Here is a 27,036-nt window from a genome sequence, read left to right as displayed (position 1 = left end):
CCTGAGTGAGGTAACCCAGATCCAGAAAGATAAATATAGTATGTATTCATTTGTAAGTGAATATTAGCCATTAAGTAAATAACCAAGCTACAATCCGTAGACCCAGAGATGTTAGGTTTTCTTTTTTCTTTTTCTTTCTTTCTTTCTTTTTTTTTTTTTTTTTTGAGTGGGGACACATGGATCTCCCTGAGAGGGGGAAATAGAATAGATTTTTATGAGCAAACTGGGAACTGGTGGGGATGGGAGAGGAGATCAGGTTGGGGGCAGATGAGGTGGAGGGAGAGAGTGCAGGCAGAGATGGCTGGAATTGGGAGTTTGGGGGAGCAATGTGGAAACCGAGTGCAGGGGAAACTCCCTGGAATCTATGAAGGTGATCCTAATGAGGACTCCCAGTAATGTGGGATATGGAGTCTCAACCGTCCAACTTTTGTTGACAGGCAAGGCTTCCAGTATTGGGGGTAGGTTGCATTCAACTGAGTTGTTGACCTAGGGGGTCCCATGGAAATCCCCAAACAACCCAGGCTGTTGCTAAGACAAAGGATTGCTCTCTGTAAACTGACAGTTGGGGCACCATTGTTGAGGACAACACCCACACAACTCATTGAATATGGAGAAGTCCGACAGGTGCCTACATGGAGCCTTCACCCCTACATTCTAGTCTCTTTGGTGTGGGAATATACTCTGCAGAGAAATGTGGACACCAACCCAGTCACAAAACCCTTGACCTACAATCTGTCCAGCCTGCAAAATATGCTAGGGCAATAGTGGCATAGAACTTGTGGGAGTAGCCAGCCAATGTCTGGTTTGACCTAAGACCCACTCCACAAGAAGAAACCCACACCCAACACTGCCTGTGTAACCAAGAACCAGAGACTTACCAAGCATGATGGCACATGCCTTTAAACCCAGCACTCAGGAGGCAGAGGCAGACTGATCTCTAGGTTTGAGGCCAACCTGGTCTACAGAGCGAGTTCCAGAGTTCCAAGACAGCCAGGGCTACATAGAGAAACTCTGTCTTGAAAAACAAAAACAAGCCAGGCGGTGGTGGCACACACCTTTAATCCCAGTACTCGGGAGGCAGAGGCAGGCAGATCTCTGTGAGTTCAAGGCCTGCCTGGGCTACAGAGTGAGTTCCAGGAAAGGCTCCAAAGCTACACAGAGAAACCCTGTCTCGAAAACTACCCCCTCCCAAAAAAAAGAAAGAAAAGCAAAAACAAAAAGAACCAGATGTAGCATGAATCTTAACAGTTCTTATTAATAAGATCAAACCCGAGGCCAGTTATTGGGGTAAATGCTTGAAGGTCAGAGTACCAGAACAAGCCACAGCTATCTCACCTTGCCAATTCCTCAGCTGGTCCTGTTTCCTCAGACTGGAAGCTTCTGTGTCCTCATCCCAATGGCTCTCAGCTGAACTGCTGCTAGAAGCCTGAATGCTTAACCAGCCAAAATGCTTAACCAGGCCAAATGCCTAACCAGCTAAATGCCTCCAGTTTCTGGTCCTGACGCCTTATAAACCTTTCTGCTTTCTACCACCACTCCCTGGGATTAAAGGCTGCTTTCTGGGATTAAAGGCGTGAGTCACCATGCCTGGCTGTTTCCAATGCGGCCTTGAACTCACAGAGATCCAGAGGGATTTCTATGTCTGGAATGCTAGGATTAAAGGCATGTGCTAACATTTTTAGCCTAAATATCTTGTGGCTTTTCTGTTCTCTGACCCCAGATAAGTTTATTAAGGTACACAATATTTTGGGGAACACAATACCACCACATTTCCTCTCTTTTTGTCTAAAATTAAAAAAGGCTTATAACTAATACAAGAAAAACTATCCAATAAGTATATACAATATATACAGCAAAAATTACATTAATGATGTCTAGTCCATTAACATTTGACAGATTCAGATAAAAACTCCATTATGTATATTAACAATGTCCAGTCCAGTAACATCTGATACTCAGACCAAAATTTTTTCATTACTTATCTTATTTAAAACAAGTAGCTCCTTTTTAAAAGTAGATTCCATAATCTCCCTTTTTATCTTACCATAACCATATTCTTTTTTCTTTTCACAATACATTCAGTAGTCTACCTTTTGTCATTTTTATATCTTCCCCTTTTTCTTCAGTGTAGATGCAGTGATCTACCTATTTATCCTATTATTTATCTTTTTTTCTCAGAGTAGATTCAATGATCTATCTCATATCTTATTCTCTTTTTGTTTTTGCTTTCTAGGGGTGAAGATATCTTTAGGGAATCTTGAAAAGAAAATTTTTGGGTTAATTGTCAAGTCCTGTATCATTTGTCCAGTCTCTGTATAATAGGAAAGTTTAGGGCTTGTCACAAGTACTTGCTGGAGTAGTCTGTCAGGCTGGATCATCTCAGCTAGTCATCTCAAAATTGTCCTAAACAGTTTGTAGTCCAAAGTCGATCTTTCCTTGGTGTTAACCAGCTTAATGGCTTTACCATAGTCCATGTGGAATCATTTTTGTGGGGTCCCATCATCCTTTTGAAGATTTCAAAGTTGCTGTTAGGTGTGGTCATGGTTCCCTGCAGACTTTTTTTTTGTTAAAACACAATACCACCACAACCAGAGACTAGATAACCCAATGCTTCTGGTTAAAAAAAAAAAAGTAACAGTAAAATCATCCCACTCCTAATAATATTCTGCTATACTCATAGATCAGTGCCTTATTCTTTTTTTTTTTTTTTTTTTTTTTTTTTTTTTTTTTTTTTTTTGGTTTTTCGAGACAAGGTTTCTCTGTGTAGCTTTGCGCCTTTCCTGGAACTCACTTGGTAGCCCAGGCTGGCCTCGAACTCACAGAGATCCGCCTGGCTCTGCCTCCCGAGTGCTGGGATTAAAGGCGTGCGCCACCACCGCCTGGCCAGTGCCTTATTCTTATTCAGTCATCATCTGAGAGGCTTCCTCTGGCATCATATGGTGACAGATGCAGAGACCCATAGCAGAGAGAGTAAAAATGAGAGATCTCCATGAAATCCCTCCCTTTAGAACTCAGGGAATCCTGAGGAGGTTGTAAGAGTCAGAGGGAATGGAGGATGTCCAGAGAACAAGGCCCTCTGAATCAACTAAGCAAGGTGCATATGAGCTCACAGGGGCTGAAGCAGAAAGTACAGGCCTACATGGGTCTGCATCAGATCCTCTGCATAGATATTATAGCTATCAGCTTAGTATTTTTATGGGACTCCTGACTGTGAGAATGAGTGGGTCTCTGACTCTTGTGCCTGCTCTTGGGGCTCTTTTCCTCCTGTTAGGTTGCTGTGTCCAACTTCGATATGATAGTTTCTGCTTCACCTTGTTTCAAATATGTTTTGTCATATTTTGTTATTTAAACATTTTCATATATTTTGATCATATTCTTTCCTCTCCTCCAACTCCTCCCAGATGCTCTCTGCCTCCCTACCCACCCAATAGGAGTGGATTTTAAGAACTCTCTCTCTCTCTCTCTCTCTCTCTCTCTCTCTCTCTCTCATACACACACACACACACACACACACACACACACACACACACACTCACTCACATGATAACTATATAAGGTGCCAGATACCTTGATTGTGGTGATCAATATATACATATATCAAAACATCAAGTTGAGGCTGGAGTGGGCTATTATGCCAGCAATTGGGAGACTGAAGTGTGATAGTGTTAAGTTGAAGCCCTGCCTTGGCATGGTGACATACATCTTTCATCCTAGCTCTTGGGAGGAATAGGCAGGCTGATCACTGGGTCCCAGGCCAGCCTCGTCTACATAGTAACAACTGAGCCAGCCAGGACTACATAGTGAGACTCTTGTCTAAAGAAGAAAGAGGGGCTGGAGAGATGGCTCAGTGGTGAAGAGCACCGTCTGCTCTTCCAGAGGTCCTGAGTTCAATTCTGAGACCTGGTGCCTTCTTCTGGCCTGCAGGGATTCATGCAGGCAGAATACTGTATACATAATCAATCAATCAATCAATCAATCAATCTTTAAAAAAAAAGAAGAAAGAGAAACAAACAAATGTGTTGTACACATAATGCTTTTCTTTTTGTGCTGGGAATGCAACCCAGGGTCTTGAGTATGCTAGGCAAACACTTTATCTCTGAACCACTCTGTAACCTTTAATCACTCAGAAAAATATTCATTTGTTTTTTGTTTTTTTGTATTTTTTCAAGACAGGGTTTCTCTGTGTAGCTTTGGAGCCTGTCCTGGATCTCGCTCTGTAGACCAGGATGGCCTCGAACCCACAAAAGATCTGCCTGCCTCTGCTTCCCGAGTGCTGGGATAAAAGGCGTGCGCCGCCGCCGCCGCCGCCGCCGCCGCCACCACCACCACCACCACTCGGCAGAACGAACGCTGTCTTAATAAGGCTTCTATATAAAATCTAACATATCAATGCGATACCTGTATTTTCCCCAAAATAATAATTTCATGAACAGGCAAGATACAATAGAATATTACCTGCAAACTAATACTTATAATAGCTAATGTTGGAAATCACTCTATTGTCCGATGGTAGTTATTAATTAAATATGGATATATTTGGGAAATGAAATACTTTATTGATAAAGTTTTTAAAAAAGGCTTTATTAGAAAGTATTGTGTAGGGACTGGAGAGAGAACTCAGCAGGTAAGACTTCAACCTGCCCCAGGGCGTGGTGGTTCCTGTGGAGGCCAAAAGAGGGCGCCAGATTTTTCTCAACCTGGAGTTACAGGCAATTGTGCGTTGCCATGTGGGTGTCGGCAACCAGACTAGGGTTATCTGCAAGAGCAGAAAGTGCTCCTGACTGCTGAGCCCATCTCCATGTCAATTTCTGAGTTTTTACGGCAAGCATTTATTACTTTCATAAGCAGGATGTATTTATTACTTCTGTAAGCAGGAAACATAAATGAAGTGGTATAAATGTGGGCAGCAGTTGACCACTTTAAGAATGAATGAGAGGATTGAAAATGAGGTTGCCAGAAGATCTGCTCTGCATATTTGAAATAGCTAGTTGAAATGCAAAGGCCGATAGTGCTGACAGAAAATAATGGGGAACTAAAGTAGCATGAACAGATACTTAATGAATGCTCGCCACGGTTCAGGAGTTCCAATTGCCTTGGTGCCCACGAGGAGAAAAGGTTAATCCGCAGAGGATGAGCATCCTTTCCCTTGAGACTAAAACAAACTTTGAAATTGTGTGCTCTACATTTTAGGTACATGCATCTTTTAATCCAAAAGAATTTTATTTTGAGAGAGGGTCTCATTATTGCCCTGGCTGACCTTGAACTCATGACATTAGCCTACTGAATGATGGGATTATAGGTATATACCACTATGCTGGGTGAAAAAAAAAAAAAGCTTGGTTTTTGAGACAGGGTCTTACTATGTAGCTCTGATCAGCTTCAAACTCACAGAGATTCACCTTACATGCCTGTTGAAAATGTAGTTTTTTGGGTTTTGTTTTTGTTTGTCAAGACAGGGTTTATCTGTGTAGCCCTAGCTGTCCTGGAGGATGTCTCTGCCTTCTGAGTGCTGGGATTAAAAGCGTGAACCACTACACCACCGCCCAGAGAATATTTAGTTTTTTGGTTTTTTTTAATTATTTTATTTTCTCTATAATCAGCTTGATACAGTACAAATTTTTATCCTAATAGTGAAATGTTTCACTGAGGCTTGCCCAGTAATTGAGTAAAACCAAAACTTATTATAAGCCACAGTCATCCTAGGGTCCTCCTGCTAGGTAGCCTCCCTGGTTCTGTAGGTTGCAGTCTGATTGTCCTTTGCTTTATATCTAGTATCATACCACTTATGAGTGAGTACATACCATGTTTGTCCTTCTGGGTTTGGGTTACCTCACTAAGGATGATGTTTTCTAGTTCCATCCATTTGCCTGCAAATTTCATGATGTCATTGTTTTTCTTTGCTGAGTAGTACTCCATTGTGTATATGTACCACATTTTCTTAATCCATTCTTTAGTTGACGGGCATCTAGGTTGTTTCCAGGTTCTGGCTATTACGAATAATGCTGCTATGAACATAGTTGAGCATGTATCCTTGTGGTATGATTGAGCATTCCTTGGGTATATGCCTAAGAGTGGTATGGCTGGGTCTTGAGGTAAATTGATTCCCAATTTTCTGAGAAACAGCCATACTGATTTCCACAGTGGTTGTACAAGTTTGCACTCCTACCAACAGTGGAGGAGTGTTCCCTTTGCTCAGCTACCACTACCACCTAGAGAAACCTTTGCTTTTAAAACAAGTCTTTTAGCTGGGCATCGGGGGTGCAGGCCCTTAATTCCAGTACTTGGGAGGCAGAGCCAGGCGGATCTCTGTGAGTTCCAGGCCAGCCTGGTCTACAGAGTGAGTTCCAGGACAACCAGAGCTACACAGAGAAACCCTGTCTCAAAAAACAAACAACCAACCAACCAACCAAACAAACAAACAAAAAACCAAGTCTTTTAAAATGAAGAGATGAGAAAATGAGTGTTTCTACAGGATTTCCAAATGAATCTGTGAAGTAGGATTAATTAGTACATTTAAGGCAGGTGAAATTGGTGATTATGACATTCTCAGGTCAGATGATTGCTCCTTCTCCCCTGATAATACATGTATAATGGCAGAATGAATTTCCATCCCTTACATTCTGCCATTAGTCTTCCAAGATGAACGGCTTACCCACAGTCTATTGTACTTTCTTTACATTAACTCGCAGCCAATCTAAATCCTTTCCAAACACCTTTCCAAGGGCAGTTTTGATGGATCTTCTCACTTCAGATTCTTCATTGGGCTCGCATCAACTTAAATTTGGATAACTTTTTTTGTATCATTTTCGCACGCGTTAACTATCACTGGATAATTTCAATGAGTTCTTCTTTATGAGGGTCAAATCGGGTGTGTTTGGGTAAACAGTGTTATGCAAATCAGCAACTATTAATTTTCACGTTAAGCGATTAAAAACAACAACAAAAAGCTTTCTGAAACACTGGTGCCCTGAGCACTGTCTCCTTCCCAAACGGGAAACGTGGGCGGGTTGGTCCCCGGGATTGAGGCGGCGTCTCTCGTTCCTTTTGTCTTTCCGGAGGATTAGGACTGTCATGGCGCTTTCAAGAAGAGAGAGGGAGAAGGCCTTGCTTTCGTCCGGCAGAATTACTCGGGGCACCTCGGCAGGGCGGAGGGTGGACCGAGAGCCGAGGAGACAACGCTGGCAAGCCGTCCGCCGGAGCCCCGCAAGGGGAGGAGACCCGGCAGGAGGCTGCCCGGAGAGCGCCCGTCTGCGGGAACCGCCCCCCGCCGGCCTGTCCAATGGAAACCTGGCGGCGGTGCGGCACCGCCCATCTGTTGGTCGGGACGCCGCGAGGGCGGGGCCCGCAGTTCGGTTGCGCTGCGGAGCGCAGCTGTGAGGGAGTCGCTGGCGATCGGAGGCCCCGGAACCCGAGCTGGAGCCGAGGCGCAGGCTGCGGGCGCGGAGTCGGGAGGTGAGCGCCGGAGAAGGAGGCCCTGGAGGGAGGGAGGGGCTCGCGGAAGGGCGCCGGGATCGCCCCGAGCCCGCGGGGCCGGCGGGACCCGGCCGGCGGGTGCTGTCGGGCGGCCCTGCTCCCTCGGGAGTCAGGCCCGACCCGGCCCGGGCCGTCGCAGCTGAGGGGGCCACCTTGGCCCCCGGGGCGCCGCCCGCCCTCCTTGGTGTCGCCGGCGTGGCCGCGGCGGCCCGGAATTCTGCGGGCGCGGGTCGGGGGGCCCCGGCGTTCTCTTAGAACTCTGGCCGCGAGAGGCGGGGCCGGCGGCGCGGGCGGGGGCGGGGCGGGGGCCCGGGCCGGAGGGCCTGCGGAAGGAAGCGCGGCGTCCGGGCCCGGCCTGCTCGCGGGGCGGCGCGCCGAGCGCGGGGGCGTGGCCTGCGGCCTGACGGCGCGGCGGGGCCGGCCTTTGATGAGGTGGCTGCGGTGCTCAGGCTCCTGTCTGGTGGGGCCCTCGGCGCCCGCCGCCGCTTCCTTCCTTCCCGATTCTGGCCGGGCGACCTGTTGGAGTGTGGAGGTGCTGAGGGCCTCGTGTCCCCGAGCTCGCTTCCTTTCCGACTGTGCACTAGTGCTGACCTCAGAGCGGCCTGCGGCTGCGAGCCATCTGGGGTGACGCGCAAGTGGGCTCTCAACTAATAATGGAAGCCGGGCGAGCAACTTTGCAAGATAACGGACGATGCCCTGGGGTGAATGTGCTGTGCGCCCTCGGGGTAGCTAGGGGCTGCGGGGAGATGGCCCTCACCGATGGCAGGCAGCCTTTCCACGTGTGATCCCCGGTAAACCTGCCAGCAGCCCCGAGGCAGAAGCCCCTGTGATGCAGAAGTTTCTGCATCCCGAGTGGGAGTGCTTTCAGATCTTTAGACACTGCTCTCATTTTACCTACCGGGACGGGACTAGGGAAGAGGAAGACACAAGCGTGTACCTTCCGGGACATTTGTCTCTAACTGATGACAGTCTTCTCTTGGAGTGACCTGACTGTGAAGTGGCTGTGTCCTTGGTCCAGTAGTTTAGGATTCCATAGGCCACAGCTTCCTGTATTGACATTCTACTCGTATCTTCTGTTGTTATCTCGCTAGAAGTTTAATTTAGCGGTGCAGATTTTAGGCACATCGCGTGAACGTAGCTGCTGGAGGAACTAATTGAAACACAGTTATTTCCTTAGCCTAACTCATCTTTTCTGTTCTACTGCTAAGACGTGCACATAACTTTCTTGGCAGACGAAGGAGAATTTCTAGGGTAGGCAAGGACTTTTCTTAGAAATTAAATCGGGGAAATATTCTACCAGATTTTTTTTTTCCCTGTGGTGCGGTGTTGCTCTTTGAGTTTACTGGAACGTTGTTTATCCCTCGATTTGGGTAAAACAGTATAGATTGGGGAGAGATGTGCAGAAAAGGACATCGGAGAGAAGTGTATGGCGGATTGGTGTTGATTGCAGGTTTCTGGTATTCTGAGCTGACTTTGGAGTGCAAGTTTACCTTGGGGGTATCACCTTCCCACTAGACAGCACTCACATGTTGCAGTTCCTTTTCAGCCTTTTTTTGGTGGTCCTTTTATTTTTTGCATGGATTAATGAAAAATTTAGGATTTTCTTCAAGCACCTCTGCCCCTGTAGAAATGTTACTGTTGAACACTTTTCCCATGAAAGCTATAGCTTGAATTATTTGTACTTGAAGGAAGTAACCGGTATCAGATGCAGTGCTTCAGAGAATGGAAAAGTCACAGCCTTTGAGCAATGTGAATGAAAGGAAAGTTGGAAACTTAAGGTCTTTGATCTTTTTTTCCTTCCAATTTGTGCTAATTAAGTGCAGGCATTTCATTTAATTCACTGATGTATCTCAAGCACCCACCCAGTGTGTGACCTACTAACCTACAAATGTTACTAAAGATTTCAGTGAGTAAATGAAAAGAAATGCTGTTAAACAATACCCACTTGCCACAGTCACACATCATAAGGAAGGTGAGCCATTAGGGATGGAGGTCACTCCTGCCAGTCACCTGGCCCAAAGGCAGCTTCTTTCTGTGTGGAAGGACGGCTAATGTCCCTGTTGGTTCTAGTAGGATAAATCAGTTAGGCATTTCAGCTCGTTGGCTGAGGATGGTGTAGACCCATAGAGCTGTCTCAGTGGAACATTTTGGAGTCTGGAGTCATGTGTTCTGAGTAATGCCCGTGTACCCTAGTCTTTGAGCACAGTGAAAATTGAGGCACATATGGAGAGTCAATGGGGACTATATTAATTGCATCACTATTTGCTGAGAAGGAATGGGGAACCCATTTGATCGTGGTATTTTGGTTTGACCAAAGTGGGTTGTCATTAGCCTTGTGTTTGATCTCTGGGTGGTCTTCAGCTGAGGTAACTAACAACTCTTCTCCAGAAGCAGGAGAGTCATTCACGTTTCAGTATTAGGTAGGAGTAATTCTGATTTTAGATTTTAATTTTTTTTTTTTTTCCCCGAGACAGGGTTTCGCTGTATAGGTTTGTGCCTTTCCTGGAACTCACTCTGTAGCCCAGGCTGGCCTCGAACTCACAGAGATCCACCTGCCTCTGCCTCCTGAGTGCTGGGATTAAAGGCGTGTGCTACCACTGCCTGGCTCTGATTTTAGATTTAAAGGAAACAGGGAGATGTATTTTTGAATCTGAAGACAAAGTTAGTTAAGACTATTATTTTTTTCTTTTTCTTTATCTTTTTTTTTGTTTGTTTGTTTTTTGTTTTTAGAGACAGGGTTTCTCAGTGTAGCCTTGGCTATCCTGGAACTCCCTCTGTAGACCAGGCTAGCCTCGAACTCACAGAGATCCACCTGGCTCTGCCTCTCTGCTGGGATTAAAGGCGTGTGCCACCACTGCCTGGCAAGACTATTAAAGTTTTATAGATGTGTTTTTGACCTCTGTCTTCTCCTGTGTTTGCCCAACCAATGCAGGCTGAGTGTTCATTCCAGCATGTCGGAAGGGGAGTCCCAAACAGTAGTCAGCAGTGGCTCAGACCCAAAGGTAGAATCCTCTTCTTCAGCTCCTGGCCTGACTTCAGTGTCACCTCCTGTGACCTCTACAACCTCAGCTGCTTCCCCCGAGGAGGAAGAAGAAAGCGAAGATGAGTCTGAGATCTTGGAAGAGTCGCCCTGTGGACGCTGGCAGAAGAGGAGAGAAGAGGTGAGTGGTGGAGATGGAGTTCTGGGGATGGAGAGTCAGCTGTACAGGTGAGGACTGGAGTAGCTGTCCGGAAGAGCAGACAGACTGGGTAGGTGGAGCTGGAAGGTGGTCATGCGGAGTACTGACATGGCAGGTTCGGGAGGTGACTTCATTTCTCTTGAATTGCTTCTCAGGTGAATCAGCGTAATGTACCAGGTATTGACAGCGCATACCTGGCCATGGATACGGAGGAGGGTGTGGAGGTTGTGTGGAATGAGGTACAGTTCTCTGAACGCAAGAACTACAAACTGCAGGAGGTAGGTGGTGAGGCCGGGGGCACTAGAACCAGGATTTAAACAGCTGTTGGTGGTGGGGAATGACTGGGAGGAGAACTTCATGGTTGGATCATCTATGCGGAGGGGGTAGGGAATGGCTTTCTTATTATTACAGTGATTTGTAAACTGTTTTTTCCATCTCCCTTGCCAGGAAAAGGTCCGTGCAGTGTTTGATAATCTGATTCAGTTGGAACATCTTAACATTGTTAAGTTTCACAAGTATTGGGCTGATGTTAAAGAGAACAAGGCCAGGGTAAGATTTTTTGCCTAGTATTTCCTGAACTCTCTGCCAGACAGCAACTGCATTTACTGTCCTTTTTACACTCAGAGGTTGAAACAAAGAGGTGATTTTGAGACAAGAACTAAAAATCTCCAGCTGTGGCAGGGAGAGTAGGGCTTCATCTGCTACCTATAGCATTTCCCAGCTCAAGATGGGGAGAAATGAGTGAACATGTTTGCTTCTGTATTTTCTTTGTGCTGTTGAGCCTAACAAAGTGATATTAAAGAAAAGGAAAGTTGGGGACTGGAGAGATGGCTCAGTGGTTAAGAGCACTATCTGCTCTTCTAGAGGACCCGGGTTCAATTCCCAGCGCCCACATGGCAGCTCACAACTATCTGTAACTCCAGTTCCAGGGGACCCTCACACAGATATACACACAGACAAAACACCAATGCACACAAAATAAAAATAAATTATTAAAAGAAAAGGAAAGTTGACAGACACATTTTAATATGTATGTGGTGTAAATGTCACCAGGTGAGAAAGAATGTCTAGATTAAAGCCATAACAGGAAGTGCTTTGCCCCTCTAGGTGATTTTCATCACAGAATACATGTCATCTGGAAGCCTTAAGCAGTTTCTGAAGAAGACCAAGAAGAACCACAAGACTATGAATGAAAAGGTACGGCGTGAGGCTAGACGTAGTTCAGTGGGAGCAGAGGCAGGCAGGTCTTGAGTTCAAGGCTAGTGTGATCTACAGTTTCAGGACAGCTAGGGCAATCTAGTGAGACCCTGGAGGAGGGTGGGTAGAGAGGGGAGAAGTAAGGGGGAGAGAAAATATTACCTGCTGATCCTTGGACCAAACTCTTTTTCCAGGCTTGGAAACGCTGGTGCACACAGATTCTGTCTGCCCTAAGGTAAGTAATATCTGGTTAGTTTTTTCCCCCAGTATCTCCTGATTTATTTCCTTAAGCAGACTGCAAGGCACTACTCTGCTTTTCTATTCTGCCTCTCCCCAATTCCTTTGAGTCACGTGTTGACAAGATTAGCTCCCCCTTATGGGGTCCTCCTAATGTCCTAATCACTGCAGTGAGCCTGCCTCACTCTCCTAGTGCTTATCCTAATCAAGTCACCTGGTATAACAGAGATTCAGAGTACAGGGATTATCATTATGGTGTCCAAGAGGAGACCTGGCCCTTGCTCCTCTTAACCCTTGGGTTCCCCCTGCCCTTAATTTCCTAGTGGCCCCTCTAACAGCCCAGTGCCCCCACAGCTACCTGCACTCCTGTGACCCTCCCATCATCCATGGGAACCTGACCTGTGACACCATCTTCATCCAGCACAACGGACTCATCAAGATTGGCTCTGGTGAGGGAGGGAGAGGTTCTGGGCAGGGGCGCCTCGGGAATTTGGGAACCATGGGGGTAAGGCAAAAGGCATGGGGAGACCAGCGAATTTTGAGGTGTGGGCTGGTGATAAGAGAGGCTTTTAGTAGAGATAATTCATAGGGAGAGACCAGTGAGTGGAAATGGGGTAGGGTATACAATCTTGTACTTCTTGGCGAGAAACTTGGACTAATACAGAGAAACTGATAGGAGGCTGGGAAAGGGCAAGAGATGGATCTGAGGTCTGACTTGAGCCCTTTGGGCCAAACCCTACCAAAGAGGTTCCAGACTGTGCCTGCTGTGAGTGCTTCCATTTGCCGTGTATCTGTGTGCAGTGACATTTCCGTGTGTCGTGTCTGTGTGGTGTTACCATTGTCTGGGGCTTGGCTGCTCCATCGCTCACAACTTTTCTCTGTTTTCCTCCCTCCCGCTTACGGGCTGCTCTGTTCCCAACAGTCTTTCATAGGATTTTTGCTAATGGTGAGAGCTCCCTCTGCCCCACTTGGGGCTCTGTTTGTGCTCCCGCTGCTCCCTCTGCGGCTGCCCAGTGCATGCAGTCGTGGGAGCAAGGCCTGTTCCCCGCTTCCCTGCCTAGTTCTGCCTGCCAAGCTTCTGCCCCGCCAGCCCTCCACTTGCTTGTCCCTTTGTGACCTGCTTGTTTCCTGTGGATTCTGCCTGGCTGGACACTTCCTCTTAGTCAGACTCCCCCCATCATCCGCTGGCTCCCTAAATCATACTGTGCTCCTAGATTCTCTGTGATGTGTAGTCATTGTTACGATCAGAGTGAGTCCAGCCTGGCCCTGGTTCCTCGTTCAGTCCTGTGGTAGGTGATGTTGAGGAATAAGGTTTTGGACAAGAGTCTGACATTTTGGTGGATTAAAAGTGAAACTGATTTCAGGGTATTGGTTCACTTTTGAGGTATTTTTTTGAGTTTCAGTCAACACAGACGGGTAACGGAAGAGGCTAGCTCCTTGGTTGTATGTTAATGCTGCTTTGCCTTTATCCAGGTTCATGAGGTCTCCAGTTGTCCCATCGTAGGAAGGGCTGCCTGTGTTTTTATGTTCATTGCAGGGCGGATGAATCAAATAAAACCTAGCATTTTCATGGGCCTATGAATTTGATAGATGGGACTTTGGAAAGATGAGCAGGTCATAAATGAAAGCTTTTCCTTTGACTCTGTTACTTGATGAGCCTAAAGCCTCAGTGTCTGTCTGTACAGTGTGTGGACTTTGTTGTTCCTGAGTTAGGGACCTTGGGCTGCAGAAAGGGGACATAGGTGGTGTTCGTATGTAGTCTATGGCTCAGAATTGGGAGAGTGGTAGGTTTGTGTCCATTGAGTATTAGAAAGGACACTTCAGGAGAAACATGGCTTTTGCAGCCTCTCTCTAGAGTAAGATCATGCTTTGGTGGTGGTCAGATTGTGGGTGTCTCCCTACTCCTAGTGGCTCCTGACACTATCAACAATCATGTGAAGACTTGCCGGGAAGAGCAGAAGAACCTGCACTTCTTTGCACCAGAGTATGGAGGTGAGGAACCCTGCCTCTCTGCCCCAGTCTCAGACCCCGCTTTAAAAAAAACAATTACAGTCCCTCAGGTTGTGTCCCTCCACCACTCCGTCCCTGATAGAGCCACCCCTGAGATACAGGGATATTACAACCAAAACTTCATCTCTCTGCACTTGCATACATTTTAGAAGTATGCCAGCCACTTCTTACACAGACATGTGTTTTCTCTAGAAGTCACTAATGTGACAACAGCGGTGGACATCTACTCCTTTGGCATGTGTGCACTGGAGGTGAGAGACTTGAGGGAGGGGAAAAGACAGAGAGGGAAGTGCTGGGAGGGATTGTGGGTTTGAACAAGGGTTTGTTTCTTAGACCTCATGTTCCCTTTGGGTTCCTCCTCCCTGCAGATGGCTGTGCTGGAGATTCAGGGCAATGGCGAGTCCTCATATGTGCCACAGGAAGCCATCAGCAGCGCCATCCAGCTCCTGGAAGACTCACTACAGAGGGTAAGAGTACTTGGGGCCAATTCCGTCCTTAGCTGATTTTCAGATGCTTTCAGGCTTATCCTCTTGGGATATGTTCTAAGAGAAAAAGAAGAAAATCAAAGTAGAAAAGATTAAACTGTACGATTTTCCTGTGAAGGGGTTCCGATAAGTAGTATTGAGGATAAAAATTGTTTCCTAGTTAAGTATATCTACATAGAGGTGAGCTGATTTGATGGTTACCTCGGTCAATTGCTATACACTCTTACACAGTAATCTTGGCATTCTAAAGTAAATTTAAATATCAAACCAGTCATTTTGGATTTTTGTTTGTTTGTTTGTTTTTTGTTTTTTGTTTTTTTCGAGACAGGGTTTCTCTGTGTAGCTTTGCGCCTTTTCCTGGAACTCACTTGGTAGCCCAGGCTGTCCTGGAACTCACAGAGATCCGCCTGGCTCTGCCTCCCGAGTGCTGGGATTAAAGGCGTGCGCCACCACCGCCCGGCTTCATTTTGGATTTTATATTTAATGAGCTAAGATTTAAAGGATGAAGGAATTATGAATCAGTAGGTAGATTAACTATAGTGAGACAGGACAGTCTGAACAAGAACAGTTAACTCAGGTCAGGCATAGAGGCATACACTTTATAATCCCAGCACTTGGGAGGTGGAGGTAGGAGGATCAGGAGTTCAAGGCCAGCCTGAGCTACATTACAGCCTGCCTCAAAAACAAAACAACAGCCAGGCGGTGGTTGTGCACACCTTTAATCCCAGCACTCAGGAGGCAGAAGCAGGTGGATCTCTGTGAGTTCGAGGCCAGCCTGGGAACAAAAGGAGTTCCAGGACAACCAGGACTACACAGAGAAACCCTGTCTCCAAAAACCAAAACAAACCAACCAACCAAACAAACAAAAAACAAGGAAGGAACAGTTAACAGAGACAATGATGGGGAGCAAGAAAGAAGCATCGGTCTAGTCCAAGAGTTAATAGAGTGGGATCAGGTTCCAGTCCGCATTAGGATGGGATAGTTGGGTAAAAGATCAGGTCTGTGACTTTGCTGGCCTTTAAAACTGAAAGTAAGAAAGCATGTTGCCATGCGATTTGATCAAAGGCAGAAAAGGAGGTAGAATGGTTAGAGAAAGCACGAGAAAAGGGCTGGAGAGATGACTCAGGGGTTAAGAAAGCATGGGAAACAGTGAATTCAGGAATTGAGTGGATAAAGGAGGTTGTGATAACAGTCTAGTGAAACACAAAATATGGTGACTATTACAGAGTTCAATAGTTCGCTAAGTTTGGGAAGGGAAAAACTAAATTTGGCAAAGTTCTAAAAAAAGTTGGCCATGAATGAGCTAATATAATAAAACAAAACAAAACAAACAAACAAACAAACAATATACATATCTATATAAAAAAGAAACACCAAGTCTCAACATTCAAGAAAAAGTATTGTGCTTGGAGAGTAGAAAAGTAATAACCAAGCCAGGCATGGTGGCTCATGCCTGTAATCCCAGCACTTCAAAGGCTGAGGCAGGAGAATTGTGAGTTCAAAGCCAACCTGGGCTATATAGTGAGTTCCAGGCCAGCTTAAGCCACTTAATGAGACCATGTCCCCGAAAAATAAAAGTCTAAGATGAAAAACAAACCAGAAAGACAGTGAATGATAATTTTCTTCATTACCATATATATATTTAAAGTCCTTTCAGGAAATATGTCAATGTTTCCAACAGTGTTGACTTCCAGGTATGTACGAGACCTTACTAGGTCTAATGAAAGTTACAGGACGTGAGAGGCTTGCCAGATGCCTGTTCCAGTTTCTTGTTCTCTTACAGGAGTTTATTCAAAAGTGCCTGCAGTCTGAGCCTGCCCGAAGACCAACAGCCAGAGAGCTTCTGTTCCACCCAGCACTGTTTGAAGTGCCCTCGCTAAAACTGCTCGCTGCTCACTGTATTGTGGGACACCAACGTGAGTCCCTGGACCCTACTAGAAATTGGTACTGGGACTGAATCCATGCTAAACAGAGATGACTAGGATTTTCTTCCAACCTGGGGCTTCCATCCCTGGCATGGCGTCTTTATTCTATTACCAAAGGGATTCATTACTGCTCCTGGGCCTCTAAGCCTTGAGTGAAGTGATTCTGTCTTTTTATAATGTTCCACCCCGTTATACCCACCAGACATGATCCCAGAGAACGCTCTGGAGGAGATCACCAAAAACATGGATACCAGTGCTGTACTAGCTGAAATCCCTGCTGGGCCAGGACGAGACTCAGTTCAGACTCTGTGAGTAACCAGCTGAGAGGGTCTGAAGGGGATAGATTGCTCACTCTCCCTCTGAGGCGCTGTAGAATGCTCTGCCGTTTCCTCCTTTCAGGTACTCTCAGTCACCGGCCCTGGAGTTGGACAAATTCCTTGAAGATGTCAGGTGAGAGGAGACGGGGGACTTGTGAGGAAGCAGGGGCAGGTGCCCTGAGACTTCACGTTTGTGTGACTCATGTCATCTCCCCCAGGAATGGGATCTACCCTCTGACAGCCTTTGGCCTACCTCGGCCTCAGCAGCCACAGCAGGAGGAGGTGACGTCACCTGTTGTGCCCCCGTCTGTCAAAACTCCAACTCCTGAGCCAGCTGAGGTGGAGACACGCAAGGTGGGACTCTGGGTGACTGTGTCTGTGGCCGTGGGGGCAGAGACGTTCAACTACAGCACTGTCCTCTGGAGTGCGTTTCTGCCCTGGCCACCGTGTTCTTCTGTGGGCCGGAAAGGCTTCCAGGTGCTGCCGTTTCCTGCCTGCTCTCTAGTGGCCGCCTCTCCTCTGTTCCAGGTGGTGCTGATGCAGTGTAACATCGAGTCAGTGGAGGAGGGGGTCAAACACCACGTAAGTGGGGCTGTGCGGGGCTGTGTGTGTGTGTGGGGAGGGGGGGACATCGGGACCGCACGGGGCCGCACGGGGAGAGGAGCCTCATTCCGTGATCGTCCTGTTCTCTAGCTAACACTTCTGCTGAAGCTGGAGGACAAGCTGAACCGGCACCTGAGCTGTGACCTGATGCCAAGTGAGGTCCCCTTTCTTTTGGAGGAGGGAGGCCCTATCCTTGAGGGGACGTGTCAGGGAGAGAGAGAGGGATTCAGAGCATGACTGTCCAGCTCCTGAAACTGGGTGGTCTGAGGAGGGCCTCGGGGGGTCCTCCCGTAGGGGGTCCTCCTGTAGGGTGCTCATCGCCCCTCCTCTCTTCTGTCAGATGAGAACATCCCGGACTTGGCGGCTGAGCTGGTGCAGCTGGGCTTCATTAGTGAGGTGAGTGGGGTTCCTGCCCTCTGCCCTGGCTGCTGCCGCCCTGCCGGCCCTCAGCCCTGCCTCACTGAGCTGCTTCCGCAGGCCGATCAGAGCCGCCTGACCTCTCTGCTCGAGGAGACCCTCAACAAGTTCAATTTTGCCAGGAACAGCACCGTCAACCCGGCCGCTGTCACCGTCTCCTCCTAGAGCTCTCTTGAGCCAGACCCCTGAGTGTGGCTGCCCCTTCCTTCTCCCCAGTCAGTATTACCCGGGAAGCCCCTTCTCCCCCTTATTATTCAGGAGGGCTTTGGGGCGCCCTGGTTGAGCATCACCCTGCCCCTCGCCCTCTCCTCCCTCTGCACTTTGTTTACTTGTTTTGCACAGACGTGGGCCAGGGCCTTCTCAGCAGCCACCTTGTAGCTGGGGCTAGTGGCTGCCCTGCTGGCCCCTGCCCTGCCTGTGTGGACAGGAGGCCCACGGGCACTGGGGGAGCTGACTTCTACGATCCCGCTGGGGCGGATGGGCGGGACAGAAAGGTGGTGCTGCGGGGGTGGCCCCGGGGGCCATTCGAATCGCCTCAGTTGCTGCTGTAATAAAGTCTACTTTTTGCTAAAAGCGTCGCTTGGTGTTTGGCGGCTCATTGGGTGGCACAGGGCCCGGGTGGGGGCGGGGCCAGGTGGGGCGGCCCCTTGGAGGCGGGGGCGGGGCCTCGGCGGGGCGGGGCCTCGGCGGGGGCGGGGCGGGCTCAGGTGGAGCTGCCTTGCGGCGGCGCGGAAGCTGGACTCCAGGTCGGCGGCCGGGCGAGGCCGGGGCCAGGTAGGGCGTGCGGGTGGTGGCGGGGCCAGAGCGGCCCACGATGAGGTGCTGCCGCCTCTGCGTCTTCGGTAAGTTGCACGACTTAACTCACCTGTAGCTCCCCGGCGTCCCACGCGCCGTGGCTGGCCCCGTGGCCCCGCCCTGCACGGCTAATACCTGCCCCTCCCCCTACTTTTCAGACGCCGCCCGCGGTCCCAGGCGGCTGATGCGCGTGGGCCTCGCGCTGCTCCTGGTGGGCCACGTGAACCTTCTGGTGGGAGCTGTGCTGCATGGTACTGTCCTGCGGCATGTGGCCAACCCCCGTGGCGCGGTCACGCCGGAATACACCACGGCCAATGTCATCTCCGTGGGTTCGGGGCTGCTGGTGAGCGTGGCGGGCGGATGGACCGGCAGGCGGGTGGAATGGGCGCAGAGAGACAGTGAACCATCGGCTTGTTGCTTCCGCAGAGCGTTTCCGTGGGACTTGTGGCCCTCTTGGCATCCAGGAACCTTCTTCGCCCACGACTGGTGAGAGGGGTGGAGGTGTCTCAGCTCTGCCTCAAATAGAGAAACTCGTGTCTAAGTCCCTGGGAAACGTAACCGGGCTGTTCACCCGGGTCTTCTACCCCACTAGCACTGGGCCCTTCTGGCGCTGGCCCTAGTGAACCTGCTTTTGTCTGCTGCGTGCTCCATGGGCCTCCTCCTTGCTGTGTCGCTCACGATTGCCAATGGTGGCCGCCGCCTTATTGCTGACTGCCATCCAGGACTGCTGGATCCTTCCATACCTCTGGACCAGGGGCCTGGACACACCGACTGCCCCTTTGATCCCACCAGAATTTATGTGAGCTTACTCTTGTTCCCAAACTTTGGTGGTCCTCACCTATGCCCTGTGTGCTCTCCTGCCCATTCCAAGCCTAGCCCTCTGTAACTTTTTGGTTTTAGGATACAGCCTTGGCTCTCTGGATCCCCTCTCTGTTCATGTCTGCAGCCGAGGCTGCTCTTTCTGGTTACTGTTGTGTCGCCGCACTCACCCTACGGGGAATTGGGCCCTGCAGGAAGGAAGGGTTGCAGGGACAGGTAAGGAAGAGGAACAGGAAGGGTTGGTTCCGTAGCCTGGTCCTGTAGAAAGGAGCTGTGTGCCATTGAAGGCCCAGTTACTGAATGCACCCTCTGCTGCAGCTGGAGGAACTGACAGAGCTTGAACCTCCTGAGTGTAGAAGGCAGGAAAATGTGAAGCTACTCCATCATCATCAGGATTTCCAGGCTTCACAGAGAACCTGGGTTTAGGACAGGTAAGAGGCCCTGGAGTGGGATGCATTCTTGGGACTGGGGCCAGTTTTTTGCTATGTTGATTGCTCTCTGATGCAGGTCGGCTCTTTCTTTATCAGGCAGGTGCTCTTCTGAGGCGCAATCCACAGGTGTTTTCTACTACGCAAGGGGCCCTGACTCCAGGGTGATATAAATAATTGTAATAAAAGAACTTGTTTTTGTCTTCTGCTTGATTATAATTACTTTCAGAGTAAAGGGTGCTGAGGTGTGCTGGGGAGATGTTGATCAAAGAATACAGCAGTCTCAACTACTTACAGAACTTTAATGAGGGGCAGAGCTAAGTCCCCGCCACACCAGTCACTGAAAAGAAAAGCTGGTGCTGGGGAGCCCGCCGCACCACTGGCTGATGAATTTGAGCACGTCCTGGCACACTGGGCTGTGGGAGGTCTGTGAGCAAAGGGAGAACGCGAGGGGACTCCTTAGAACCCGCGTGTTATGAGGAGCAGGCTCTGTGCCTGCCTTGTGGACAATCCTGCTGCACCCCACTCCACCACCCTGCACCCCACTCCTCCACCCTGCACCCACTCCTCCACCCTGCACCCACTCCTCCACCCTGCACCGCACTCCTCCACCCTGTACCCCACTCCACCACTGTTCTCTTTGCCCTCGTCCTTAAGACCGGCTCCCTCTCTAACCTTGATGGCCATAAGAAACTTGTTCCAGTTGTCTTTGTTAGCAGCCTTCCCTGGCCGCTTAAATTCAATTTTGTTCCTCAGAATGGGGTAACCTGTGGTGGAAGATAAGATGATGGGAGCCAGGCGGGGTGGTGCACGCCTTTAATCCCAGCACTCGGGAGGCAGGCAGAGCTCTGTGAGTTTGAAGCCAGCCTTGGCTACAGAGTGAGATCCCGGACAGCTAGGGCTGTTAACACAGAGAAACCCTGTCTCGAAAATCAGTTTAAAAAAAAGGTGCTGGTGTTTGCAAGGGAATGGGAAGGGTGAAAGCGGCCTGGGAGTAGAGTGGGATGGACGGATGGATGGTCCTGTCACTGAAGGGCATTTTCAGGGTTTCTCTGTGTAACATTCCTGGCTGGCCTCGAACTCACAGAGATCCGCCTGCCTCTGCCTCCTGAGTGCTGGGATCAAAGGCGTGCGCCACCACGGCCCAGCTGAAATGCATTTTTGATGCTGCTGCTTTTCCCTCCTTTCTGCTTGCTGTGGGATATGGGGTGATGTGGGGTTCGGTACCTGTAATGAGGCAGGGCAGTGCTCGCACTCCAGTGCTCGCTGCTACTAGGGAAGCCTCGTAGACCCCACGCTCATCCCGGGGCAGAACCTGTTCCAGCCGCTGATCCATTGAGACTGTGAGCACCCAGTCTCGAACCTCTTCCCTCTGGGCCTCCTGGGAAAGAGACTCGGTAGCACCAGCTTCCCATGGGGCTGGGGGAGGGGTGTGCGGGTGTGCGGGTGTGCGTGTGTGCGTGTGTGCGTGTGTGTGTGTGTGTGTGTGTGCGTGTGTGTGTGCGTGTGTGTGTGTGTGTGTGTGTGTGTGCGCGCGCGCGCGCGCGCGGACAGGCCTTCCTGAGCCTCGGCCATATGTCGGCTTTAGCTACAAGTAGCCCACCTTGGATCTGAAGGACACTGTCACTGCCTCTACTTTCCCTGAGCAATAGTGAAGGCTGAGGTCACTGACAATTAGCAACCCAAAGCCATCCTCCCTTCTCAGTGCCAACCCACTGGTGACACCTTACCGGTACATGCTGCTTGGCCGGGAGTGGCACCTCAAAGGGGATGTCTGTGTCCTGGAAATCTGAGTGGTCAAGGGCGTCCAGAGTCCCTTCTTCGATTGCCTGTGACAGAACAGTCAACCAGGAGATAGATAGGCACAGCCGGTGACAGGCAGAGCATCCCGATCTCTAGACGGTTTTCCTACTTACGTCAGTCAGATCCAAAAACCGGTTGAGGAAAATGAAAGCCATATTTTCCCAGCCAACTTCCTAGAAGAGACAAGTTGCAAATGGGTTTGAGGTTGAATCCTTCCAGGGGGTCAGGGGCTGCTCCAGGACGAGGCTGACCGTCCTCAACGTCAGCCCCATGCTCAGCTTTGCTCAGCTTTGCTCAGCTTTGCTCAGCTTTGCTCAGCTTTGCTCAGCTTTGCTCAGCTTTGCTCAGCTTTGCTCAGCTTTGCTCAGCTTTGCTCAGCTTTGCTCAGGGCGGTCTCCATCTTCCACTTTAGACTTCCTCGTTTCTTCGGCCCCACCCTTCCCTCGTCCCGGCTCACCTTGGCAGCCGTGCCGGCTTCGTAAAAGGCCTTGTCCGCAGGTAATAGCTGGGTGTGGCGCAGGAGCGAGACAGAAAGCCTGGCAGCTACGGTTTCCTGTGGATTAAAGGCAGAGTTTACGATCCTGGTCCTGCGGTGACTGAGCTACCCGACCAGTGAGCCTGTAACCAAGACAGCCATGGAGCTGGAGAACCAGCAAGCAGTTCTGAACCCTCTAGCTCTCAGGCTACTCTGGCCTTGGTTCTTTTCATCAGTGTAACATAACCCACTCAGGTTATGTATGGGGAGGGCTCTTTTACTTCTAGGAGTTGACCAAGTACATGAAATGTATGCACAGTTACAACCAAATTAGTCAAAAGTGTACTTCCAGGAGGCACATAGAAACTATCATCTGGGCTGGAGAGATGGCTCAGCGGTTAAGGGCACTGGCTGCTCTTCCAGAGGTCCTAAGTTCAATTCCCAGCAACCACATGGTGGCTCACAACCATCTGTAATGAGATCTGATGCCCTCTTCTGGCCTGCAGACATACATGCAGACAGAACACTATACATAATAAATCTTCTAAAAAAAAAAATCTATCTTATGTGAGTGTTTCAATGTAATGAGGCTGGTAGAACTGTGGGCACAGAGCCCTACGGTCAGAACAGTACAGGAAGAAACCTCATGTCTGCAAGTGTTAAGGACGGTTTAGAAAGAAGAGACTTTTGCGCAAAGGAAACGTGGCAGTCGAGGAGCCTAAGCTCGAAGACCCAGAACTCGGATCTGTTTGGCCTCCTAGGTCTGAGGGCGCATCCTTGTGACTGAGGGCTCTGCACTGGATCTCTCTGGTTGCATCTTACCAGCTGTTTGATGCTCTGGGCTGCAGATCGTGTAGCGTAGTAATGAGCAATCAGCAGCATCACCTCAAACTCCTCATGAGCGGCGGAGTTTGCTTCGCTGGACTTCACCAGGTTTTCACACTAGAAAAGGGTGGGGGGCAGAGCTAGACTCGGGTCAGAGAGGGGCCAAGGAGGGTTGTGGAGTGGTCACTGCTGGCCATTTGCACTGATAAGGGAAAGGTCTGTGTCCACTAAGGAGGCCAGGACAGAAGGGACTTCTTATCTCATTGTTAACCCTTGCTTACCAGGTTGAAGAGGACATCCCGAAGGTCAGCCCAGCTATGGTAGGCCTCGGCATTGTTGGTCCCAGGAGAGCTAACCATGTCAGTGAAGATCCTTTTGTAGATGTTGAAGTTCTAGAGGTTGAGGGGGAAGGAGACCCGAGTGAGGGAGCTGTGTGTGTAGGAGCTAAGAGACTGATGGGGGAAGAAGAGGCATAAGAAAAAAAATTTTTTTTGGCAGGAGGACCAGGATTTCAAGGTTATCCTAGGCTCCATAGTGAGTTCCAGGCCGGCCTGGCCTGCAGAAGGTCCTGACTCAGAAAACAGACAAAATTCACAACAAAAAACCTCGTCATATTAGCTGGTGTTCAGTGAGTGTGGGCGAATATATAAATGTGAGTACGGCCATGACATTAACAGGCTAATAGTCTAGAAAACTCTGATTCTCCGTAGAACAGTGTCAGTTCTAGAGGAAGTCAGTAAAGACTCTTGAAGGGTATCCATGATTCCTCTTGGACAGACAGGTCTGTATGTTTACTAAGGACATGGACAACTGCTTGGGTTTCTTCAAAGGCTAAATCCTCCAGAGAGTCTGCATTTCAGCACAGGATTCTTGGAGACAGCTGAAGGGATGGCTGCTTTAGAGGATGAAGAATGAAATCCTTAGGGGAAACATTCATCCCAGAAGGCGGGTACCTGTGGGTTAGCAGGGGCTCCATGTTGCACATAGAGGGCCAGTGCCTGGGTATAGCCACCTTCTCGGATCAGATGAGTTGCATACAAAGCCACATACTTGTGCAGAATCTTGTAGTTCTGTTTGGGAGTGGAGGGACAGCATGGACAGCAGTGACAAGAGTCCGTGGGTTGTTCGGGAGGTAAAGGGCACGTGCGACCCCCCCCACACACACACACACTCCCATGCTCAGTAGGGCCTCCGCAGATTGGGCATTGGTGGGATTAAGGGTGGGATGCTCAGAAGCAGGTAGATTCAAGAGGAGATGGGGGGGGGGCAGCCATACCTGCTTGGTAGCTGTTTCAATGCACTTGTCCCACTGACCCTGCTCCACGTACAGGTCCAAAGCAGCTACTACGTCCACACCCACCAGCTGTGGAGCAATAAAAAAGGGAGGATCTCTAGTACCTCTTCAGGAATTTGGCTTTTACTCTTGGTGGTGCTGGGGACTGAACCCAGGGCCTTATACGTGCTAGGCAAGAGCTCAACCACCTAGCTAGCCCCTCTGGCTTCTCCCTGCATTCTGCTTCCTAACACTGAGCGCCTTACCGAATCCACTTTGCCCTGGTTCTTGAGGAATTCCTTATAGTGCTGGTCCACATAGTCTTCATACCTGGGAAGATATACAGAGATTGCTAACTCCATGGTCCTGTGACGCCACACCCTCCCTCTAAGAACGTTCCGGTGTTTACAAAAGGAACTAAAGAGACAGACTCTAGCAGTTACCGGGGGTCTAACTCTTTGGCCACGCGTTTGGCCTTGTTCCACTCTTCCCCCTCAATGAAAGCATCGATTGCTTCTTTGACAAGGTCCAGGTTCAGATAGAGTTCGGCAGCCTGCACAGTGGGAATCGGAGGTTTTCACTATCTTTCCATCTGACCCCACGACCTCCCATTGCTGAACCCTCTCCCCAGAACACCGCCGCACCTGCCGGAGGGTCCGCCCCACCCATGTGGTGTCCACCATCCCACCCGTGTACACGGATTGTTGCTCCCAGCACCCTACTTACAGCGCTGTGCTTTCCAATTCCAATCAGCTGGGGACCTACAGCCCGAACGACTTCCAGACTGCGCTGGGGAGGCAGAAACTTGATGGACAGCTCAGCCGCCTGAGTGGTTGAACACAAGGTGGAAATGGTGGGAGACGGTCTACTAGGGCTTCTTGGCCTTGTGTTTTCCTCCTCCAGCTTCCCACTTTCTTGTGACCCTTCCTCATCTTCCACCCTCCCGGGCTAAGCCTGGCCGGCGGGTCTTCTGGCTGACCACCAGGGAACCTGTCTCATGTTCCACTCGGTCACTGCAACTCTGCACACTTCGTTTGCTGTATGAGCTCACTGTGTTTTCTTTGTCACAGCTAGGATCTTAGCACAGGGTAGAGAAAACCCAAATGAGAATTGCAGGGAACGCTGCGACTATGTGAGCCTCAGATTGTTCATGTTCACTGGATTTTGAAAACAGTACTAAAAAAGAATGGCAAATACCAGTAATATTAAGTTTAATGATTATTATGTTGAAATGTCAATATTTTAAAGATTTTGCTTATTTTTATGTTATGTGTATGGGTATTTTGTCTGCATTTTTTTCTGTGTCTGGTGCCCATGGAGGCTAGAAGAGGGTGTTGGATTCGCTGAAACTGGAGTTCCAGATGGTTGTGAGCTGCCATGTGGGTGATGGGAACATAACCTGGGTCCTCTGGAAGAACAGCAACTGCTCTTAACCACTGAGCCACCTCTCCAGTCCGAAATGTCAACATTTAAATGTTCAGTTAAGTATATTCAAACTATTTTTATTCTCTTTTTAAACCTTATTCAAACACAGGTATTAAAAACTGAAATGACGCCGGGCGGTGGTGGCGCACGCCTTTAATCCCAGTACTCGGGAGGCAGAGCCAGGCGGATCTCTGTGAGTTCGAGGCCAGCCTGGACTACCAAGTGAGTTCCAGGAAAGGCGCAAAAGCTACACAGAGAAACCCTGTCTCGAAAAACCAAAAAAAAAAGAACAAAAAAAAAAAAAAAAAAAAAAAAAAAAAAAAAAACCTGAAATGACACATTTGTAGCTTGTATAGTGTCCCAGCGACAGTGCTGGGCTGGATGATTGATAGCTCTGTTTAACTCTGTTTCCACTGGGGTGCCAACATCCACACTTATTTTAATTTCCACGTGACCCAATTTAGCTACCGTCTAGACTTTCCCCTGCCCTCTCTTGGCCTGCCAAATCCTTTAAGCAAGGCTTAAAGCATGCTTTCTCCCGATCCAGAGAGCCATCCTGTGGCCAACCTGAAGGTACAGCCCTGCAGACTTTAGTGAACAGCATAAAAGGTACCAGGTGCTTAGCGCTTGGTGAGCGTCTGCTCAGACCTCACAACCAAACATCAGCCCCTTGACTTCCTTTATTCCACCTTCTGGGACCTATTCAATGACCCCAGAACTTAGGACATCTTACGTGCGCATCAACATGACAATATTTAATTTAGAGAGCCAGTTACCCCCTCAGCCCCTCAGGGCTCCCAATCCTGTATATTTCCCTGTACCCAGGGTACACCATCTCAACTACACACGCATGCCTAATCACAAAGATAATAAACGGGGTTGGCTTATCGGGTAGTTTTGTGTCATAACTGAAATACACAGGATGTAGGCATTGTTCAAACAGTACTTTGGGTGTTTCCATACTTGGATGAGGTTAACATTTAAATTGTAAAGCAGATTGGCCTTCCTAATGTAGATGGGATTCATCCAATCAGCTGAAAGCTTGGATTGAACAAAAGGCTTACTTTACCCTGAGTAAAGGAAAACTCTCCCTGCCCAAATGTTGTCTGAACTGGGACACTGGCTTTTTCCTGCCTTCACTCTGGAACTGAAATGCTGACTCTTCCTGGGTCTCCAGCCTGGCAGTCTTCAGACAGGAACTACAGCACTTTCTCTCCTGGCCTTCCTGCTTGCCAGTCTCCATGCAGACCTTGGGACTTGCCACTTGGGTAGCTGTGTGAGCCAGTTTCTTATCTCGGGCAGATACACATGCATATCAGTTTTGTTCCTCTGACTAATGGTTTGTCTTTG

The 27,036-nt window shown here is 49.1% G+C and overlaps 3 protein-coding genes across 3 annotated transcripts in view; 2 read left to right on the top strand and 1 right to left on the bottom strand.

The window, feature by feature from the left end:
• Positions 1-7,320: 7,320 nt before the first annotated feature.
• On the top strand, positions 7,321-18,416 carry Nrbp1 (nuclear receptor binding protein 1). The gene is made up of 18 exons (XM_059248286.1): positions 7,321-7,452; positions 10,406-10,634; positions 10,808-10,930; positions 11,100-11,201; positions 11,760-11,849; positions 12,044-12,084; positions 12,441-12,535; positions 13,995-14,078; positions 14,289-14,347; positions 14,465-14,563; positions 16,365-16,497; positions 16,709-16,814; positions 16,906-16,956; positions 17,042-17,177; positions 17,352-17,405; positions 17,517-17,580; positions 17,767-17,822; positions 17,904-18,416. The coding sequence occupies exons 2-18, from the start codon at positions 10,425-10,427 to the stop codon at positions 18,006-18,008; spliced, it is 1,608 nt and encodes a 535-aa protein (XP_059104269.1). The 5' UTR covers positions 7,321-7,452; positions 10,406-10,424; the 3' UTR covers positions 18,009-18,416.
• Positions 18,417-18,557: 141 nt separating this feature from the next.
• Positions 18,558-20,091, top strand: Krtcap3 (keratinocyte associated protein 3). The gene is made up of 7 exons (XM_059248677.1): positions 18,558-18,685; positions 18,797-18,981; positions 19,065-19,124; positions 19,231-19,437; positions 19,539-19,673; positions 19,776-19,888; positions 19,985-20,091. Exons 1-6 carry the CDS (start codon positions 18,658-18,660, stop codon positions 19,881-19,883), a joined length of 723 nt encoding a protein of 240 aa, XP_059104660.1. The 5' UTR covers positions 18,558-18,657; the 3' UTR covers positions 19,884-19,888; positions 19,985-20,091.
• A 77-nt stretch (positions 20,092-20,168) lies between these two features.
• Ift172 (intraflagellar transport 172) overlaps positions 20,169-27,036 on the bottom strand; it is a 40,263-nt gene continuing 33,395 nt past the window's right edge. Inside the window, exons 36-48 of the mRNA XM_059248678.1 lie at positions 24,988-25,086; positions 24,705-24,814; positions 24,528-24,591; positions 24,265-24,351; positions 23,942-24,058; positions 23,270-23,380; positions 22,986-23,105; positions 22,146-22,241; positions 21,802-21,861; positions 21,616-21,714; positions 21,113-21,266; positions 20,561-20,652; positions 20,169-20,312 (exon numbers count right to left, since the gene is read on the bottom strand). Of these exons, the coding sequence (XP_059104661.1) occupies positions 20,223-20,312; positions 20,561-20,652; positions 21,113-21,266; positions 21,616-21,714; positions 21,802-21,861; positions 22,146-22,241; positions 22,986-23,105; positions 23,270-23,380; positions 23,942-24,058; positions 24,265-24,351; positions 24,528-24,591; positions 24,705-24,814; positions 24,988-25,086 (1,299 nt within the window). The 3' untranslated portion in view covers positions 20,169-20,222. The remainder of the gene's footprint in view (positions 20,313-20,560; positions 20,653-21,112; positions 21,267-21,615; positions 21,715-21,801; positions 21,862-22,145; positions 22,242-22,985; positions 23,106-23,269; positions 23,381-23,941; positions 24,059-24,264; positions 24,352-24,527; positions 24,592-24,704; positions 24,815-24,987; positions 25,087-27,036) is intronic.

This window comes from Peromyscus eremicus, chromosome 22, assembly GCF_949786415.1.
Source record: "Peromyscus eremicus chromosome 22, PerEre_H2_v1, whole genome shotgun sequence".
NCBI classification, from domain to species: Eukaryota; Metazoa; Chordata; class Mammalia; order Rodentia; family Cricetidae; genus Peromyscus; species Peromyscus eremicus.
This window is presented reverse-complemented; position numbering and strand designations above follow the sequence as displayed.